This window comes from Struthio camelus, chromosome Z (assembly GCF_040807025.1).
Source record: "Struthio camelus isolate bStrCam1 chromosome Z, bStrCam1.hap1, whole genome shotgun sequence".
In the NCBI taxonomy this organism is placed as follows: domain Eukaryota; kingdom Metazoa; phylum Chordata; class Aves; order Struthioniformes; family Struthionidae; genus Struthio; species Struthio camelus.
In genome coordinates this window covers 43726865-43746958 of record NC_090982.1, presented here as the reverse complement: position 1 = coordinate 43746958, position 20094 = coordinate 43726865, and the positions used below count along the sequence as shown (strand labels likewise).

At 47.8% G+C, this 20094-nt stretch overlaps 1 protein-coding gene across 4 annotated transcripts in view; it reads right to left on the bottom strand.

Annotated features, from left to right (window-relative positions):
* The window catches only part of LOC104151001 (E3 ubiquitin-protein ligase TRIM36), a 33577-nt gene extending 21489 nt beyond the window's left edge, over positions 1-12088 (bottom strand). For 2 of the 4 annotated variants that reach the window (XM_068926691.1, XM_068926692.1), the window contains exons 1-2: positions 11940-12088; positions 977-1211 (exon numbers count right to left, since the gene is read on the bottom strand). In XM_068926691.1, the coding sequence (XP_068782792.1) occupies positions 977-1211; positions 11940-12008 (304 nt within the window). In that variant the 5' untranslated portion in view covers positions 12009-12088. Of the gene's footprint in view, positions 1-976; positions 1212-2504; positions 2707-11939 lie in introns of those variants that run through there. The other 2 variants (XM_068926694.1, XM_068926693.1) reach the window with 2 other exon arrangements.
* Between the last annotated feature and the right edge of the window lie 8006 nt (positions 12089-20094).

Here is a 20094-nt window from a genome sequence, read left to right as displayed (position 1 = left end):
GGCTGTAATGAAAATAACCGGCCACTCAGCTGAGGATTCCCTCACACCATGTAACCATCAATCAGCTAAACTAAGGCAAAGATAACATTTACTTATTTGCAAAAATATCAGTACTAAAGCTAAGAGACGTTTAAGAGAAGATGGTGAAATAAAACATTTGAATTTCGAAAAACGGGGAGGATGAGCATTAGGAACACGTGAAATGTAAGATTTAGGGTTTGTCTTGCACATGAACACGCTTCCAGAAAATTCTGAAAGCCAAGATGTGAGGTTTCTTTTAAGTATAGCATGCGTGAAATACTTTCCATATATCTGCATAAAAGTTGATCAACTTATCTGTGGATTAGACAGATAACTGAGCAGAATCAAACTAAGAATCTTTACAGCGTGATATCACAAAGAGCATTAAGAGCCATAAAGCTAAGTACTCTTTAAAGCTTTAAGCAGACCATGCTGAAAGAGACTGTTTGCTACAGTCATCCATCACAGTTCTTCAACCATGCAGTGATCATCCTCTATGGAAAGAATTTAATGTAAAGAAACGGACAGGCCAACACTATTATTTGGAAAGTTTGCAAAGACTCGGGAGTCAAAACTATAGAATTTAGGCTGGCAAAAATCTGAGAGAACGACTTAACAGTATTATGACAGACAATAAAATTGTCAATTTTGACATCTTGATGCTCAGCAGTCATTGAAATACAGAAATAAATAAAAACAAGGGCTAGGAACATTTACATGATGCCACAAAGACTAACTTTACTCTACACGAAATGGAGTGCATTGTCCTTACAATAAAAATATTCTCATTGTTCTTAGCACAGAATGAACAAGACTCGCACTATTCCCAAAGTTATCCATTTAACTACTGATGTCAGGAGTACCAAGAAGACACTCTACCAACACAGATACCCTTCAGTTCAAGTCAGCCTAACGTATATGAAATCAGGAAAACATGCAAAGCTCTGATACGTACCTGATCTACTAATCCTGTCAATTCTATCCATGCTAGGAGAATGGATTCGAATTCGAGGGCTACTCTGATTAGAGGATTCAGAGCCTCCATCGGTGAAAGAGTCTTCGAGCGTGAAGAGAATCTCTTTTACACATTTGTGACAAATACTGTGCTGACAAGGAAGGATCAGTGGATGGGTAAATAATTCCTTGCATGCTGGGCAGATGAGCTCTCTTTCGATATTCTTTATGGTAACCTTCACAACAGAAAGCGGGGGGAAAGCAAGTGTAAGTGCAGAAAATACAAGCCAGTAGGACATACTGCATTACTGTACGTACATATGTCACTGAACCCCAGCTCTGTAGAACAACTGCTCTACACAGTTTTAGCTGTTTTGGGGCGCAGCTCTGATAAACACCGCACACCAACCCAAATCACCGTTTAGGAAAGCACTGGCAACGGTCATTTCAACTGAAACTATGCAAACCCAGTTCATCTTCAGGTCATGCCTGCATTGCAGGGGAAGAAAAAAGAGGAGGGGTGCAGTCTTAACTCAGGGTAAAAATCCTAGTGAAGCGAGAGCAGCCATAGTTGCTGAGGAGAAGACTCTATAGGTTTAACTCAGTTTGCTTGCTTGCTTTTAAAATAAGCAAGCAAACAAACCAAAAAACCCCCCAAGAGTCAGACTGGTAAGACATCAGGCTTTCCCGCAGCCAGCGTAAATCACATGTAAGCACACGGAAACTGCCTTGACTTCATTAGGTTAACAGTTCCAATCAAGAATGCCTTTTTTTTTTTTTGTTGCACACAAAGAGCAGCCCTTGGATCCACACGCAGCACTCCGACAATTTAACGTGCCTGGGGCCATCTGGCACCGGGCTCAGATGCTACAAAACCCGCCGAGAAAGCCAACGGCAAGTTTAAAAAACAACAAAAAAAACCCTCCGAGAGGGCCAAGCTGCAGGCGCGCACGCACGAGTCTCTCCGTGACCGTCCCCCCCCGTCCCGTCCGGACCGGGCCGCTCCGTGCGCCACGAAACCAGACAGGCCGCCCCCCCACCCCACCCCAGCCGCAGCGGACGCGGCGCTCCCAGTGCCGGCGAAGCCCCCTTTTGAGACGCGCGGGCTGACGGCCCCACAACCCCCCGAAGGAAACGGGGGGGGGGGAGAGGATCCCCTCAAAACGTCAAGCAGAATAAACCCAACCCCGCCGGCCCCCCACCCCGGGGGCTGCAGCGAGCGCACCCGGGCCGCACACAAAGGCGCAGCGCCGCGCACCGCCCGGCCGGGCCGCCGCCTGAGCCCCTCGCACCACACGCGGATTTGGGCAGCCCGGCCGCGCCCCCCCCCCACCCCCGCGGCGTGACTGACGGCGCGGACCGGCCACGGTGGCCCCCAGCCGCCGCCACGGGGCTCTGCCCCTCCGCGGAGCCGAGGCGCCCGCCCGCCCGCCCGCTCACGCACGCAGCGGGCAGGGGCCGCCGCCGCCCCCAGCACCGGGGGACGGTTCCCCCAGGCGCCCCCGGCCCCGCCGCCCCCCGGCACTCACAGAAGGCTCCAGCCGGTCGCCCTCCATCCTGGCGCCGCCTGCGCCCGCGGGCTCCGCTGCAGCGGCCGGGGCGGAGCGCAGAGGAGAGCGGCCAGCTGCCGGCGCTGCCCCGCGGCGGCTGCTCGCCTAGTGCCGCCCGCGCCGGGCGGGGCCGCCCAGCGCACAATGGCGGGCGGGCGGCCGCCGCGCACCTAGCGGCCTCGGCGAGCCGCGGGGGGCGGCCACACCCACCGCCCGCGCCCGCGCCGCCAGGGGGCAGCGCCGCGCCGCCCGCCCGCCGAGCTGCGCCGCTCGGAGCTGTCCAGCGGCGCCGCCGCCGCCGCCGCTCCCCGGCCGGGCTGCGGCGCCCCGCCCCGCCCCGCCCCGCGCGGACCCGCCCCCAACCGTCTGCTAACCGCCGGCGCGGCCCTGCCGCCCGCGGGGGGGGGGGGGGGGGCCGGCCGGGTGCTGCGGCGTGTACAGTGTGTTCGCCAGTGAGGGGGCTGCGGGACTCACGGAAAGCAGGAAGGAGCGACGGCTGCCGGCTAGCAGTTCTCAGGAGTTGTATGTTTGAAGGGAGAAATACGGGTTTTTTGTTTTTTGGTTTTTTTTTCTCTGCCCCCCAAGTGACGCGACACACAGCAGAAACGTCGCTCATCCAAGCCGAGGGACCTCGGCATGGCGTGCTTAGTACGAAACGGGCCGCGCGCAGGAGAGGGAAGCACAGCACGCGAAGCTGTCCTTTCCTCCCAGTGCGAGGAAATGAAATACCGAGAGGTTTTATTGCCAGTTCACCCGGGTACAGGCATTCATTGGCATCTAGGGCAGCTGGGGCAACACACTGCCGCTCTCCTCTTCAACGCGAAACGCCCTATTTCTCCCCACCGCCACCTGCTGCCCCCCGCGGCAGCGCCGGCTGGTCCTCCAGGCCCACCGGCCCCAGAAACCCGCGGCCTTGCCCCTTCGCTGCCCGCTGCGCCTGCCCTGCCAGGGCTTCTTCGCCGGACTGCCTCCGCGCGGCCCTGAGCATTACCCAAGGCCCTCCCAACGCCGGAGGAGTAACCCAAAACGCTCCCTTTCCTAGCACTTCGGCTCAAGTTCCTGTTCCTTACTCTTCTCTGCGGAAGTAGTTTCTGCTGTCCCATTCAACATCCTTTCATTAGGGCCTCTAATAACAACGATGTCACGCAGACATATGCCTGTCCCTAAAGAGAACAGCACCATGATATCCAGGACATGGGAAAGCAAGCTGGACAGTGGCTATTTTAAGGACATAGCAGAAATGCACCAGGCGAGCCCTGCTGGCTTTCGTGGCAGCTAGACGGGCAGAAAACCAACGATTATTATCAGTGTTTGTGTTTGCTTTTGAAAAGGTGAGGCAACTATCCTTTTCACCAACAGCCAGAGCAAACAGAAAATACATTAAATCTCTCACTTCTTCAGATGTTGGGGCAGCTGCAGAAACAATGCTGTCTGAAGTTATGTAGTATTAGCCTAAGAGAGAAAAATCACTTTTAAGTTAGGGAATTCAAGGTTAAGACATACAGTGTCCTTATATTACACAATGGAAGGAGGTTTAGTTAATTAAAACAGATGGAGTAGGGACTATGTGAATGTTGGAAGTGCTTGCTGTCAGTTTGTCAAACCCTGAATTTGACCTATTTTGGCATAGTCTATTTAAAAGAATGACAGTGGGATAATAAATTCCTTTCCCTCCTCAAAATTACATTTCATGTGAGTCAATAAAATAAACATATATGAAAAGTCTAATTTGGTTTTTAGTCATTATTTAAATTTGAGCTTCAGTGGCCTGGCTGTGAAATTTGAATGGAAAATTACACTTGGAAGTTATGAAGACAGAGGTGATGGTTTTGCATGTCTAGCACTGCAAAGAGAAATATATATTAGAAGAGCTTTTAAGAGTACATGTAAAGTTTTTATTTCATATTTACTTTAGAAACCACCCTCTTAAAGAGTAGTAGGCTTGAAATTATTCTGATAATGACACCAATGCAGAGTATGTATATTCAAACTGAATCATGTCACTTGACCAGGCTCACACACTGCCCTGCAGCAATAAAAGCACACAAGGGAGGAAGAACAGGTTGATAAGGACATGTTTAGTTGTCAGCCTTCCAGCTACACATTGAGTAATGCTTTGGATGCTTCTGAATAACTACATTATCCATTAACCTCCTTTATTACCCCCAAGTTTCCTGCTTTTTAGGGCTCATTTTAAAGGGCGTACTTCTTAGTAAGCGTGATCCAGCCTTCGCTACATTAGCACACTACCCCTCGCTGATCCTGGATGTGATTGATTTGGGGCCCCATGAACTATCCGCTGCAGGCAAGCACAAAGCCTGTTTGTCTCTGCTACTGTCTTTGAAACAATATGAAGAGCTTTGTCTTAGGCAGCACAGCTAGGAAAACGATGCCTTGCTTCACGCCAGAGGTGTAGTTGCCAGCAAAGGCCAATGTAGTCAGCGTGGCCAAACCTGGAGCACACGCGTCCTTCCCATCCTCCCGCAGCCTGCCGTTGCATCATAGTGCCAGCCACTGTCATTGTCAGGGCTTGCGAGCGACTGCTTGCTCAATCCCCTGATAGATCATTAAGGTATTAACTTGTTTGCATGTCTGTTTGCCCTGGCTTCAGGCACTTTGGAGTAGGATTTTAATTACCATCTCTTCCACCACGTTAAGATGTGACATGGATGAAAAGGTCTTTGAAGGCCTCTAAAGGGAAAAACTCCCCCTTTTGTGCTCACACCTTTTTACGAGCCTTTTGATCCTGCCCCAGCCCAGGCCTACGGCATTCGCAGTGCCAAGCTCTGCGTTAGCTTTAAACTGCTGAGAGGAAGAAAAGAACAGTTAGGAATCGCTGATACATTAAATGACTAAGAGCACAACCCACTATCAGTAGACACTCCTGTTGGTAGCCTCTGCAGAAAGGGTTAGTAAGCACAGCGTGGCCACCGAGGTCAGACCTACCCATCTGCTTTGTTCTCAGCTACATACGTGCATCAGTTGGAAACCTGTTCTGTGGAGAATAACTAGGGATTCCTTCTACATCAGGAATTACCTGGAAAGCGTCAAGAGAGTTCAACTCATCCTGCATAATTTGCTTGGGTCCCCTCAGCAGGTGAGGTGGCCTGAGGGAGCTGGAGGAGTGCCTTGCATTCCTAAGATTAGCAGCACAGGAGAGAAACTGAAGGACAATTTTGTTATCCTTATTTTCCCTCCTACCTGGGCTTAAATGTGCTTGTTAATTTAATCGGTAGTACACAGCAGTCAGCCAAGCACTGATTTGCATTAACTATCAGTACGATTTGAAGAACGAGGAGGCGCTGGTTTTCAGTAGGCGACAGAAAGCCTACACTGTTCTGTGCTATTTGTACTGTCATTGGGATCCTAAGCAACACAAGCCTGTCGCTGCCCCGAAGAGGCAACACCTCTCCTGCCTCCAGGAGCTGCGCTCGAGGCCACATTCAAATCCAGAACCAAGTCATTGAAGAGAGTTTTATTTCTACTGCTTTTCTAGCCAAAGCGCAAGTGTGCACCAGTCCCCTGCTGGGTCTGCATTTCTCTGATTGAAGCGCACGCTGCGTTAGACTGGACTTGCATCAGAGCAGAGCCAATGGGTACGTGGCATAAATACACGTGACGTTCAGGTTGAAGTGTGAGATTTGTCCTCAGCTAACGTGGCAGTACAGGCAGAGTCTTGGGGGCCAAGCTACCCGACAGACACTTTTTTCCCCTGGGCAATAAGAAGTATTTTCAGCCAGAATGCATGCAGTGGGGTTGCAGCCTACCTCCAGCTCTCTGTAAATTGTCAGTGGTGCGATTTGCTTCTCTGCTTAGAGTTTAAAAGTTGAACCTTGAGGGTCATTATTTTTCCCAGGCTTTTCTCTGTCACACAGATTGAGATACATGTTTCGCTCAGCAATCAGGCTGGAACTTATGGCGCCTGAGAGAAATGAGCTTCTTTTGGCTTAGGAGTACAGGCTCATCTTTGTCTTCTCGATAGTTACCCTTCAGCTGTGTCACTCTGAAGAGCGAGCAAGGGCCTATAGCCCTTTGGTGTTTCAAAATACAGAGAAAATGATGCTGACTTGAGTTTTTTTGGTCATAAAATAAAAAATAATCAAACCCTAATCTGAGGACTTTATCTGCATTCAAACTTCTGTTAAGGTTGAAGTGTGGAAGGGAATCATCATTTTAAAGAGTGCTTGCTTTATCTTTCATGTACAGCCACTGTTGCAGCTTTTCTCCATCCCGCTGGTGCCACATTTTATCTGCTGAGGCCTCTCAGTAACTGTGTGAGACTGTAATGCTTAATTATTTTGCATATTTTCCAAGACAAGAACTACAGTTCTTGCGAGTTACACTGAACACTTATGAATATTCAGTTTATTTGATGACAGCAAACTATAGAGCACTGATACATACCGCTAGTCCAATCACCTGAAATGACAGCTTTAACATGCCTTCTTCCCAAATGCCAAAGAAATAACATCTCTCTTCTAACTTGTAGGACCTGCAAGTCCTTTACTCTGTGTTTTCTCTGGTAGCAAGACATTTGCTGAATCCAAATCACTCTTTGATTCTGGTTGTTTATCTACTTTGCGGGAGCAGAGATGCGCTACAGGACCATAACCTTTGCTGGTCCGACGGGCTTCCTAACAAAGCTCATAGCCTTAGACTGAACAAATTAGGGAGGTCACATTATTCACTGCTAGACAGAGAGTGCTGAACCAATAAGGACTATGCTCACCAAACTGCCAGAATATTAGGATTGTGTTCAGTTTCGGGAAGGATTTGTAGCTAGCACACCTCAAAGCAGAAGTCAGTTCCGTGTATCTTTACTTTTTCACTTACTGCCATGTCTACAGTATTCTACTTCACATCAGTGACAAGCTGGAGAGCAGCAGTCTCAGGAGATCCAAAGAGCAGCTACAGACAACAGCCCAGACAGAAGACATTGCTGTTTCCTTCCATCCTTTATATTCACGTGCCAAGCAAATGGAAGAATTATCATGGAAAAGCTTCCCCAAAATATATGAAATTCAGACCAAAATACTCTCCAGCTCTGAACTGAGAGAATCCTAACTGTAAACAAATATTACCGTTTTAAAGAAACAAAACATAATAGTTGTTTTTCAAAAGCATTTGAAACGTGAGAGGTTTACGTTAAAGAAAAAGCAAATTTAAAGGAAGCTCACCCACAGACTCAATTTCTGACACCACGTAAGATACGGCACGAAACATCTCAACAATACACACGTACCACCCAGCGTATTGCTCTTCTGTTCCCATTGCCTTCTCTCCTTTACTTCTGATTGTAGCTATCCCTGTCCCTAAGAGCAAAGCTGGTAGCTCTCCCTTGCCATATCACATCGCTTGCTGTTGTAGGCTCTTCAGAAAATCCATCACTGAAATGATGAGGGCATGTCTACGCTGTAGAAACACACTTTGTCACACAGGCTGACTAACCCAGCTAAGTAACTCAGATTAAAAGCAGCGAAGACAGGCAAGTTGGATTTTAATTCTTAGCTGCGAGATTTCAAATTCAGACTTCTCTGCAATGTCTACCTTAAGCTGTTAACCCAAATCAAACACCAAGTTACCTTCATGTGCTCTTTTAACCCAAGTCTTTTAACCCAAGTCACCTTTTTGCACAAACACCCCTCACAATACTGACATAATCTAACACACTTCTGGACACTCTATAAACAGTAGTAGACTGCTGTTAAAAGAAAGGACTAGTCTCCTCAAAGGGACTAAATACCCAAACAAGCTTTTTCCCCACACATAGGCAAGAAATATCTAAAGCTTTATCTTCTGGAAGTCAAGGAGCGGAACTTCAATTCCAGTGAGTCAGGCAGCTCAGAACAACCCACTGACCTCCGCAGCCCCTCGTAAACCTGATTGTATTTCCTCTTTTCAGTTCCTCCTGTGACTTTGTTTTTACATCACTATGTAGACTCAACCCTCATCTTCCCCCAAAGAAATAAAAAAATGCCATTATAAGATAATTGTACATCGGTCACTGTATAAAAACAGACAGAAGACAGGGACAGAAAATTGGTGTTTAGTTATCTGCACAGTCTGGATGGAGAGCTTAACAGAATTTCATATGCTTTTAACAATTATTTTGAAAAGTTGGCATGTTCTCCTATGAGGTTTGGGGCTTGTTTTTAAAAAGTATCCATTTCTCAAAATGCTCTTCCTGGAGCACTGTTTTCAAAGCTGTTCTTTATGAATCACAAGCTCTCAGCTTCTGCAAACCATGCTGAGCAGGAATAGATGATAAAATAAATGAGTGAGGAAATAACGGAACAGACTAGAGATTTTATCAAAAAATGGAGTATGCTAAGACCCTCGTTTCAACTAAACCAAGGGCTAGTGCACACAGCATCAGTGATGCTAGCCTGTCTCTGAAATTCATATTGTTTCATATTGGTTTATTGATTTTAATCCTTCTACAGAAAAATGCCCCAAAACGTTTCTACTACATGGAGAAATGTCTATTACACCCTCAAACACAAATATTTACTTATAGCATATAAAATTCATTAAAGTTGTTATTATAATGGAAGTAGATGCATTTCGATGAGGAAAACACAAGTCTATAAAAACAGAACCTAATTTTGAATGGAGTGAGGCACAACAATTGTGGGGGCGTTTGTGCGTTCGACTGTTGCAAAAGGAAATTCATGGACAGTGAAGAGGAGGCAGGGAAAAAAAGCCCCAAGCCATTTCTGGAACGTAATGTGATTTTGAGGCAGTTGAATGTCCTTCCTTGCTAAGATTTGAATTGAGACTTGAGAGTCCTGAAAGAAGGTCATACAATCTCTTTATGCCTCAGCGCCTCCACTAGAAAATGTAGTTAACAGTTAATCTATCTCACAAGGATATTTTGAAGCGCTCAGATGCTACTGTGATGATTGTGACAGGTGCCTTGGAAGCCTAGAATATCTCAAAGACTATTGTATTGAGCCATAACAGATGTTGCGGACATATGGATTACACAAGGACTATCGTATTGGGGCTATAAGTGTTACATGCATCTTTGTGTTCCAGGTACAATGTGTAAGTTGCGAGTGTGAAACAGAATCACAGGGGAATAATATCACACAGAAATATTAATGAAAGCACTAATAAAGATAACAAGTCTGTGGAGCCACATGCCCCGGGGGAAAGCGATACATAAAGATTTGCCCTGGTTTGAGAGGCTGGACACAGAGGGGAAGCTATGTGGGGAAAACAGCATGACCCCTTTCTTATAAAAGGCTGCTCGGAGTCTAAAAGCTGATAAATCAGCTATATCATACCTGTTCGGATCCTGTATAGCAGATAGGTGAGTATGTGAGCATAAGGTATTGTTACTGCATTCTGTTTCTCTAGTAAGAGTTCACTGTAGCGAGATGTTTTCCAGTTAATTCAGAGTATGTTAATGCTCTCAGGCTTTGTTGAAACAGCTTTATCGATTTAAGAGCACGGGAAAGGGAAAATGAGGTTAATGAGACCTCTAAGCAGTAATACCCTGCCCCTAAGCAAATACAGTTTACCAAGCAGGATAGTCCTTTTGCTGGCGTGGTTTATGCCACTTGAGAAAGAAGCTTAATTATCCCATCAGAATTAGTCGTCTGCTAGTCCAAGCTGCTCCTCCTGTAGTGGGCATTGCCAGTACGAGTGGATAGTCTTGGCTGAGTAGACTAGGTCCCTCCTACTGTCTCTGAGAAAGCAGAACCTCAGGTGGTGAATTAAACTCAAAGCTCCTGGGTAACATCAATTAATTACAAAGGGGCTGCAACCTAAAACCCTACTCTGAAGGGAAAGAAATGCAAAAGGAAAAGTAGAGAGTGAGAGGTCTCAAGAGCTGGCCCTTGAAGAGTCTCAAATAGAGGGACAACCTCTGCAAAACAGTCTGCTAAGCGCGCAGCACAGCTACTGCTCCTATTTTCTTCAGGTTCACCAAGTGTCTCTTGAGATGGGACTTGGCAACTGTGATGCTCTGTGTATAAAGAACAGCACTGTTTGCAATACATATGCATATTTCACTCAAAAGTGCTAACTCAGTTGTCTACTGAAGCATATGCTCTTGCGGGGGGGAAGTCTAATTCAAGTTACCAGCACAGACTGTTTGACTGTGAGAGACAGCACAGAAGTATCATCATCCTCCTCCAAGGGGAAATCACAGGCAGAAGGGGATCCTTGCCTGAAAGCCTTTATGACTATGTGTACTGCGTAAAGCGGCTGTGACCGAAACAAGACTTGGCCATCCGAATTGTCCTTTGGAGACGCAGGCGCGACTCCTCCCCAGCAAGGAGAGGCAGAAAATCACCCAGGAAAGACATCTCTCACCCTGCTCCACATGTTCATTCAGGCCACTTAGGAGAGGGAATGGGAAGCAACGGTGGGTGAACTGGAACTGCAATTTGAAGGCAGCCTCTGGAAATGACTCTGCCTTCAGAGCAGGAACAGCGTCTTCCAAATAAGCCCTTTATTTACTGCCCTTATTTTTAAATAAAAAAAGGCCATGCAGTTCAGCTTTTTAAAAATCCATCACAGTAAAGTCTTTGGTGCGGGGAGAAAAACTCCACGTTTCTGACACATATCAGCAGCTCACAATATACGAGAAGTTGGGTTTTTCCCCCCGTTTTAAGAAACGCACACACTAGTGTTTCCCACCGAATATTTGCAAACTCTGAGTCATTTCCTGCGGGTGACACTTTTCACTGCAGCGCTGCCCACAGCCACACCAACTACGGATAACAGAAAAAGCACCGAGCAACGCGTTGGCATGGATACTGCCTACATGAGCGCACCATATCCACCAAGCGTCGTTTACAGGACAGAAAGCTGCCAAAATGCCACGCGTCTAACTGCTTCAGTCCGGGTAACGCTCCACGCTCGTTGTTTCACTTTGCCACCCGACGGCCTCGCGAGCGTGCCGCAAACCTTACGCCAGCCTCCAAGAGGAGGCATCAGTCCTAGGGATGAGTTAAGTTGGCCATAAAAATAAGACAGAGGGAAGGCCGAAGAGCGCAAAACAGAGGGCGGGAGGCGCCGTGCCCCGCTGCAGGGACCGACCCTCTCTCCTCCAGACGCGTCTGGCACAGCCCCGCACCCCTGACAAGCCGCGGGCTCCCAGCTCGCTCGGGGGCCCCCTCCCCGGGCTCCCAGCGCCGCTTTTCGGCTCTCTCCGCCAGCCACAACCCAGGGCCCCGGCGCCCGCGGCCGGCCTAGCGGCCCAGGGGGCCGCCCGGCGCGCGCCCCTCCCGTCAACGGCCGCCCGGCGCGCGTCCCTCCCGTCAACGGCCGCACCGCGCGCCGCCCGCAGCCGTTTGCCCGCGCCGGGGGGGAGAGGAGGGGGCACCCAGCCCCCCCCGCCCCGCGCCCGGCCCGGCCCGACCCCGGCCGCCAGGGGGCGGCGCGGCGAGGGACGGCGCCCACCTTGCCTCGCTCCAGCAGGTCCGTGATGTAGGCGAAGCGGCTGCCGTCGGCTGCCGCCGCCGCCGCCATGGCGGGCAGGGCGGGAGCAGCGGTGGCGCCGGCCGTGTGGCGGCGGGCAGGGCGGGCGGCGAAGGCGGCCGCGCCGTGAAAATTTCATGAGGGGCGGCGGGCTCGGGAGGCGCGGCCCCGCCGTGCGCGGCCCCCTCCGCCCGCCCTGCCGCCCTGCCCCCCCCCCCCGCGGGCGCGGAGCCGGTAACGGGTCCGTCGGACGCGGGTCACGGCGGGGGGTGGTTCTTGCCTTTGCCCGGCTGGCGGAGGCCGGCAGCCCGCGGGCCGGAGAGGCCCGGCCTCAGCGCGGGGCGGCCATCGGAGCGCGCCTGCAGAGAGCCGGCGATACCGTGCTGCCTCCTTGGGTGCTGCTGGTGCTGGGTGAAAGCTAGCAGGCTGCCCGTGCTCACGCTCGGGTCAATTCTTAAGTATCACTGTATCGGTGTACCCCCAATCTTCATTGGACCCTGTGGCATGGCCACGAGTTGCATTTAAGTGCTAACACAAGAAGTGCTTTTGAAAACCCTTTGGGGCTGACCCTGCAGCGGGAGCTGCCGAAGTAGGCTGTACCCAGGGTAGACGTGCCTCTTTTCAAAAAGAGGGACTTGAAAGCACAGTTCAAAACGGGACGTATGCAGAGGTACAGTATAATGCATTTGTCCAAAGGCACCATGTTCTTCCTAAATGCCAAGCTTTTGTTTAGATGAAAGAGTGTGTAGGCACATCTATAAAGAATAGGCGCATCTACTGATGCAACGTACCTCATTGGGAGGATGAGCTGTGTGGTTGTGTTTGCAGCTGGCTAACAGCATATTTGTAGGGTAACTCAAACAGGAAGAAAACTTCTGTCATCTGTTTTGCTGCATCCCAGAACTTGATACTGCCACTCGAGATGGAGGCAATGTGCCTGCACATAGCTGAGGCAGGAAAACGTATCCTGGCAATTTAAGTACTCCAGGCCGGGCGAGAAGCTGCTCGAGGCGGGCAAGCTGCAGGGCCTGCCGCAGGGCTCACAGCTGGTACGACGGCCAGCTGCAGGCAGAAACACTGCAAAACCACCCAAGGGCTGTGGGCTGGCGCCCACAGGACAGCTGGGGAACGATGCCTCCAACCCCGCAGGCAGCACGCTCCTGCTCCATGCCGCCTGGCTCACTCCAAGCAGCTGCAGTAGCCTGCTTCTGGCAGAGGCACAAAAGATCACTTCAGCCAGCGTTTGGCTCATTTCTTCCTCCTGTGGTCCTAGAACCACCCCCAAACCCTTAGCATCCCGCTGTCCCAAGATTCAGAGAGAAGGGCTAATAAGTAGCTAGTCCCCTACTCTCATCTCCTCTCCCCCTTTGCTCATGCCAGAACTAAAATGTGGAAAGGGGCAAGGCACTCTTACACTTCAGATACCAGGTAGCCCCATGCCGCACCTCACTCTGTGTGTTACAAAACACCCTTTGGTGTGTTTTTACCAGTATAATGTATCTCTTCAGAGGCTGTATTTCCTAAGCTTACTGATACTGTAGTAACGTTATCCCAGATTCTTTCTACAGGTTACTCACTGAAACAATATACCTTTTCTTTCTCAGGAAATGAGACACAGGAATAGCTACCAGGCTTTTCTGTTACTAGATACCATAGAATTTTTTATATATATATATATATCTCAGGTGACTCATTAACCCAATAGCTTGTTATTGGGCTATAGACACACTTTCAGCATGTGTCAGTGTTCCACGTATTGCTTTTGTGCAAGTAGCTTAGGTATAAACAATGGGGAGAGGGGCACAGGGGACAATCAACTGTCATCACCCACACAGTTAAGACGTCCTTGATACATAATTTAACATGATGTGAGATATTTTGCCTCTCTGATCTAATTCCAGCTCAGTAAACGGCACTCACGTGGGAAATTTTCACTGTTGTAATTTCTCTGCTAAATATTGACTGCAGGCAGAAAGCAGAGCTCGCTCAGCTTGGGACAGCAGACTGTCTAAAATAAAGTGTCCCACATCTCCCAAGCTGGTCATGTAATCCTTTTTGAGGACTCCACATTAGTCCTGAGCTAAGCAACTGAGGCACTCCTATATCAAGGAAGATTATACCACAATATCAGTGTGAATCTCCACTGCCAGAGCCAAGCAGCAAACGTACCTTTGACCTTAACGTTCAATAATGACAGGCCATTTGAAAAGCTAAGGAATTTACAGCCCTTTCTGGTCCCTGAAAGAGAAGACAACAGCTCCGCATGCAGCAGTTTACACACTAAAAACCTTTCAGCTTGAGGTATGTCTGCACCTGAATCTCACTGCAGGTTTGTTATGTTCATGTTAAAAGGCCCACACCAACAATCTTCCAAACCATAGGCGACAAGAGTCTGCCACGGTACACGCACTATAGGACTATTCTGAAGTGGTTGCCCTTTTGCCTTGTGCTCTTTGGCCATGAATCACATTGTTATTTTGAATTAAGTGCTCTGAACTTCCGGCTGCTGTCTCATGAGTTTTTGCTCCTCTGGTGTGTTTTGTTTTGCTTCTTTCTGCTATACAGGGGGCTTCTGACCAGCCTGGGGTGAAATTCTGGGGCTTGGGATTGAAAGGGAAGGTTTCTCCTTCCTTGTTATCTCATTTTTGTCACATCCATCAACGCCACAATCAACAGCTCACAAGAAAGTGCTTGTGGTTCTCATTACAACATGCCATATATGTAAAGAGATGTATATTCAGCTCATATGATGAAGTCAGCCAGGGCAAGATGGATACTGGAGGAGATAGGAGAAAGATGGTTCTCTTGTGCTCTTTTCTTGGAGCAGTTTTATTTCAGAGTTAGCTTTACTACCACTGATATTCCTCCAGGTGTGGGTGGCTGTCAGAGACGGGTAAAAAGGAGGATGTCACAGCCCACTTTGGCACTGGTTTTACAGCTTCAGCAATGGCATACCTGTATGACAGCTCTGTTTGGGATGACCACGAGCCCTGCATGACAGCCCACTCCACCATCAGCCCTGCAGAAAAGAGTATTTCTGCAGAGTACTGCAAGACTTGACAGAGCCTCGTGGCTGCTTCAGTAACATTAACACGGGCTGTCTACAGATCCAGAATAGTTAGGACTATTCAGGACTACTCTCTGCAAGAGATATCTATTCCTTTAGCCGTTCTGGGGGATCCAGTTTACCTTCCCTTGGATGGCAGAAAGTTTGTGCCAGGCGTTATCTCGAGTAGCAGCAGAATGACAGTGGAATGTGCCTTTGGAAGGCTGCAGACAGATGGAAACACTTTACGTTGCAGCTGGTGGCCGAGGAACTTTCACCCCTCTTAGTAACTGTCCGCTGTGTTTTACAAAACCTTTGCAAGGTAGGCTGTATGTCAGAAATAGCTGACAACTCCTCACCTGTTCCACATAAATAGCCAATATGTATTTGCTTTTCATGATTTTTCTGCCTTTGTTTCATCTCTGAGGTTGGTTCTCTGCTATGGAACCTGCCTGAAACGGCATTCAAAATTTTGGTTGGCATCAAATTACCAACCTCAAAACACATCATTTAATATTGAAATTAAATAGTAGAACGACTCAATTTGCTTTCTATCACTTCGTCTTGAAGCAGGTCTCCAAACAAGCAAGTATCCCAGGCCAGATTATCAGATGATCTAAACTGGTATGTGGAAGGGTACAGCAGTGGAAAATCTGGCCCTGTATTGAAATCCTGAAGTGTTGTAGGACACAGTGCTCTGTCTTGGCACATTGACATGGAAATTCAACTGTAAAGAAAATTTGTATTTCCTGACCTGTGAAATATGTTGATTCTTCAAGGACAGTAGTCACAGCTCTAGATTTGCTGCTTGATTTCCTTCTCTAACTCAGTTTTTGCTTCTGAAATAAAGCTGAGTAGTGAAGCCTGATGCTATTTTCTTTCTACTCTCCTAGGAGCCTAAGATATTTTCTTGTTTTCATTATGGAGTGAACTCACTCAAGCACACACCCTTTATCCCAGTCTAGTATCTTGCCCAGGGGTCTTCCCCCACCATACACGTGTACACCATGCTTAAAATTGTTGGCCATCATTGCATGAGGAAGTCTACTTGAAGATGTTTGAAAACAGTTACAAGTGGCAATATAGAAAGGGCTAATAAAATTAATTCAGTACTGAGGAGAGGGGGAGGGCTTCCATTTCACAGTATTCAGAGGGAAATGGATCTGTATAGACGTACTTCCATCTCACAGGACTCAAATGTTATTGACAATTTCAATGCCAGAGCAACAGAAATGGCAAGAAATACCTATGTTATAGGTGGCAGAAAACTATGCCAATATTCAGTGTGACCTACCTCAGTGTTAAATTGTACATTTGAACAAACCGTGGGAAATCGTGGGGAAAAAAAAATCCTTATGCATATCCAAGCACGCATACCTCTGATAAGAACTGTGACCTGCATTTATTCTCATAGCAGCATTCAAAAGTCTACATCCCAACTCAAGCAATATTAAAGAGAGTTGGTGTAAATAGTTCATGAATTTTACCTAAACAGCTTCCTTCCATAGGAAAGGATGTTGATGGGAACTATCACCAGCTGAAAAAATTGCCATGAAACAGGTGTGCCCTTCTGACGGCTGGAAAGCCTTTACAAGCAGAATAAACGTGACATGTCCAAACTGTATTTCAAAGCTCACAGTAGCTGCATGCAGACCTAAACCTCTCCCTGCAACAAAACCGATCCCCAGTTGTTCTTTTAGGCATGACAGTGGGATGTTACGTTTTTCCATCCCCATCCGTGGCGCTCTGGGGAGGAAGAAGGAAGACAACGAGCTGGCATCTCTTAGTGAGCAATCAGCGCACAGACAGGGAGCTGCCTACTTTCACATCTCTTCCAACTGCAGCTGAGGTTCCACCACAGATCCTTAGGGCAGACCACCCATCTTCTGTCCCTTCTCTCTGACACTCCTGGTAATAAATCCTACCCTGGGTTCAGACTTAGTTTGTGATTCCCTGGAATCCCCGGATCTGCCTCTGTGATGCAGCTGCCTGTTCACACCCTCACTTTGTGTCGGCGAATTTGATTTTACATCCTCGGTGTCTCTAGCCTTCCTGAGTAATCCAGGGATCCTCAGCACACTGAGGACGTGCTCTGGCAAAGACAAATGTAGTAAAATAAAAAGGTGAATTTCAAATCCACTGTCATTTTGTTCAATTTCGTTCACAAAGGGCAGCTGTGACTCGAGTTCGGACCTCTTTGACGCCAGAGGTATCTACCTCTAGGCTTTTTGCCTTTCTCCACTTAAACCTCTCCATCCAAGAACAGTAAACATCCCCATGCGTGATCTGTAAGGCACCAACACACTAAAGAAAGTACAGAGTGAAGGCTCTGACTGTGCCATATAGAAACATATCTTTCTGTATGATTTCCTCTTAGACTGTCCCATATGACACTGGTAAAGTATCACATGCCCCGGGGAACAAGTTCATTTAAGAAATATGGGTCAATTATGTAGACTACTATTAATATTTAATATATTGAGTATGTTATGATATATTTATAAGGACTCAGTCAAAGTCTGTAATGATGCATACCATGAATACGTAATGTAGTGGCCATTTTATGCTACAAATACAGTTAATCCAATTTGACAATATAAAGAGAGTTTCAGGAATCTGGAGTTTAAAAAATATTAATTGAGTAAAACATGGCAGACTGATTCGATTAATTTACTGATTCTATTAATTTACTTGAAAGAATTTGTGTAACAAAGAAATAGGAGACGTGGAAATTAGGGAAGATGAATGCTACTGAGATCTGCATGCAACTGCAGTGATATATATTTTAGTGATTTATGTGTTCAAGTTACAGAAGAGGCAGGTCTGTAACAGCGAAGGCTCTGAAGAAGAATGGATAGGCCTGAAAGCTTTTCAGACTCAGCTGGCCTTTAAAGAGTATTACATCTTTCTACAAAGTTTGTTTAATTTAGGTGTTCAAGGTTTAAGTGCAGCAGCTGGGCTCCTACACTTGTCTTTAAGCTTAACTACACCAGGATTAGGTTTGAGTTAACTTTCGTTTTTCAAAATGGTATGCGCTGTATTTATTCAACTACATTCTTGGTATGTATTTACCAGGCAGTTAATAGAGTCTTTAATCCCCATTGAAAGTGGATTAAGTTCACTGTGGATTGAATTTGCATGGCACAATGTCTGTGTAGACCCCATTGTACTTGCCATTGTACATTGTCAGACAACTACCATCCTTCCCTCCTGTGCACCACACCAAAATTAGCATTTCTGTTTACCTGTGGTCTTCCACCAGTCTGCAGCTCCCCAGACCAGATCCTACAACCCAACTTTAACACCATCATCCAGCTGGGATCAGTACTTACACAAATGTCATCCTGCTGGAGAAGCATCCCATAGCAGCGTACCACAGTCAACAGAGCAGCAGTACAGCATGTCTGGGCAGGCAACCCGAGGGGACTCTTGCATCTCTTTTCCCCCCTCTGAGGACTGACAAAGGTGCTGGTGACCCCCGCAGAGATCCACTGGGATAAACAAAAGTTGGCAACAGGTATATAAAGGGATGTGTAGGACTGAACAAAAGGCAAAAAACATCACTCATGGAAAGTTATCTAAAGTCACAACAAAGCACATTGCTCCTAGTAGGATTAACAAAAAGCCAAGGGCAAAATACAGCCTACTAGCTGTTTGCACTGTGAGGAGCCCAGGGGGACAATTCCCCAGTTCCAGGTGTGGGATGGATGCTGAGGCTGGCCAGGGGTCAGAGGAGGGAGAGAGATCTGTTTGGGGCCAAGCCACCCAAAGGGGTGGTTCCACCTGGTTCCCCCATGTGTGTCGCAACGCAGTGCAAGTGGAGTGCCACAACGCGCACAGCCAGCCATCGGCCGTACTGCAAGAGAGCAGTCCCACGAATGCTTGGCAACTGTTGGGGACGTCGTCCCTGCCCTGCATGCACCACAGCACAGAGCGAGGTTGGACACACCGTGCCGCAGGGACCTGGTCGCTGTAGAAGGGTAGTTATCGAACGAGTGAAAGGCAGAAGCACAGCCCCTGATGATACGACTCTTGGCCCTAACACTGGCAGACAAGCACTTAAACACCATTCCCTAGTTTCCAGGCTTCGCTAATCAGAAATCTGCCTGGTTTTCAGTGTAACTTTCTTTTTATTCCTTTGACTTCTACATGTCTCTTGACAGCTTCAGCAGTTCTCCCTGGCGTGCTTTCAAGGGCCTCCTTGACGCACCAGCCTAACTGAGTGGAACATATTTCTCTCCAATACAGCTATAACTCACGAACTTCACGGAGTCACGCTTGCTTTGCCCGGCTGTGAAGGAGAGTAAAGTCAAATGCATGTTGCTCTGCCAAGGTTGGCTCCTTCCAGAGTCCTCCCAAAACTACCTGCCAACCAAGGATTTCCAACTGGTTAAAGTCAAGACAAACCCTTCTTTCACTAGCTAGAAATATGGCATTATTTATTACCTTTTTTCTTTTTTCTCTGCCATCCTACCTTTTACCTACTCTTTTCAGGTAGAGCTGGGGTGAGTGAAATAAATTATGTTTGCAAAAAGGACATTTTGGTCTGGTTTGATTTTATTTATGTTTTACATGATTAAACTGTCATCAAGAATAATCAGCTCCTGAGTGACATCAGTAAATTGGCAAAAACGTCTAGCCTAGAGCTGTTTCAGCCTCTTAGTGGGCTCTTTGCACCCCTGAAGTGTCTGAATCTTCCTTCCCCAGTGCTTGTAGCGTAAGACCTTTACCAGTGACTGACGTCAGAACATTTATTTTTGAAAGGAACTAAAATCACCCTTCCTTTACCTTCCTGTTTGCTCCAAATCTGGCTGGCCTCGAAAAGCAGCACAAAGCTCAGCTTGTTCTGACGGCAAAGCTAGCCCATGGGTAGCTGGAGGAGGCTGGCTAAACGGAAGACGACGAGAGGGACACCCAGTCCAGACTGGCTATCAGATCAACAGCTGCTGCAGAATTTAGTTTCCTTTTTTAGAAGGGAGATCATGGGAACTGTTGCTCTTCATAGCTTGCAGAGTCTTCAGCTCAAAAAACAGCCCTCCCTGGAGACCATACACTACATGCATCTCAAATGTCAGTCTGTGTACTTGTTTG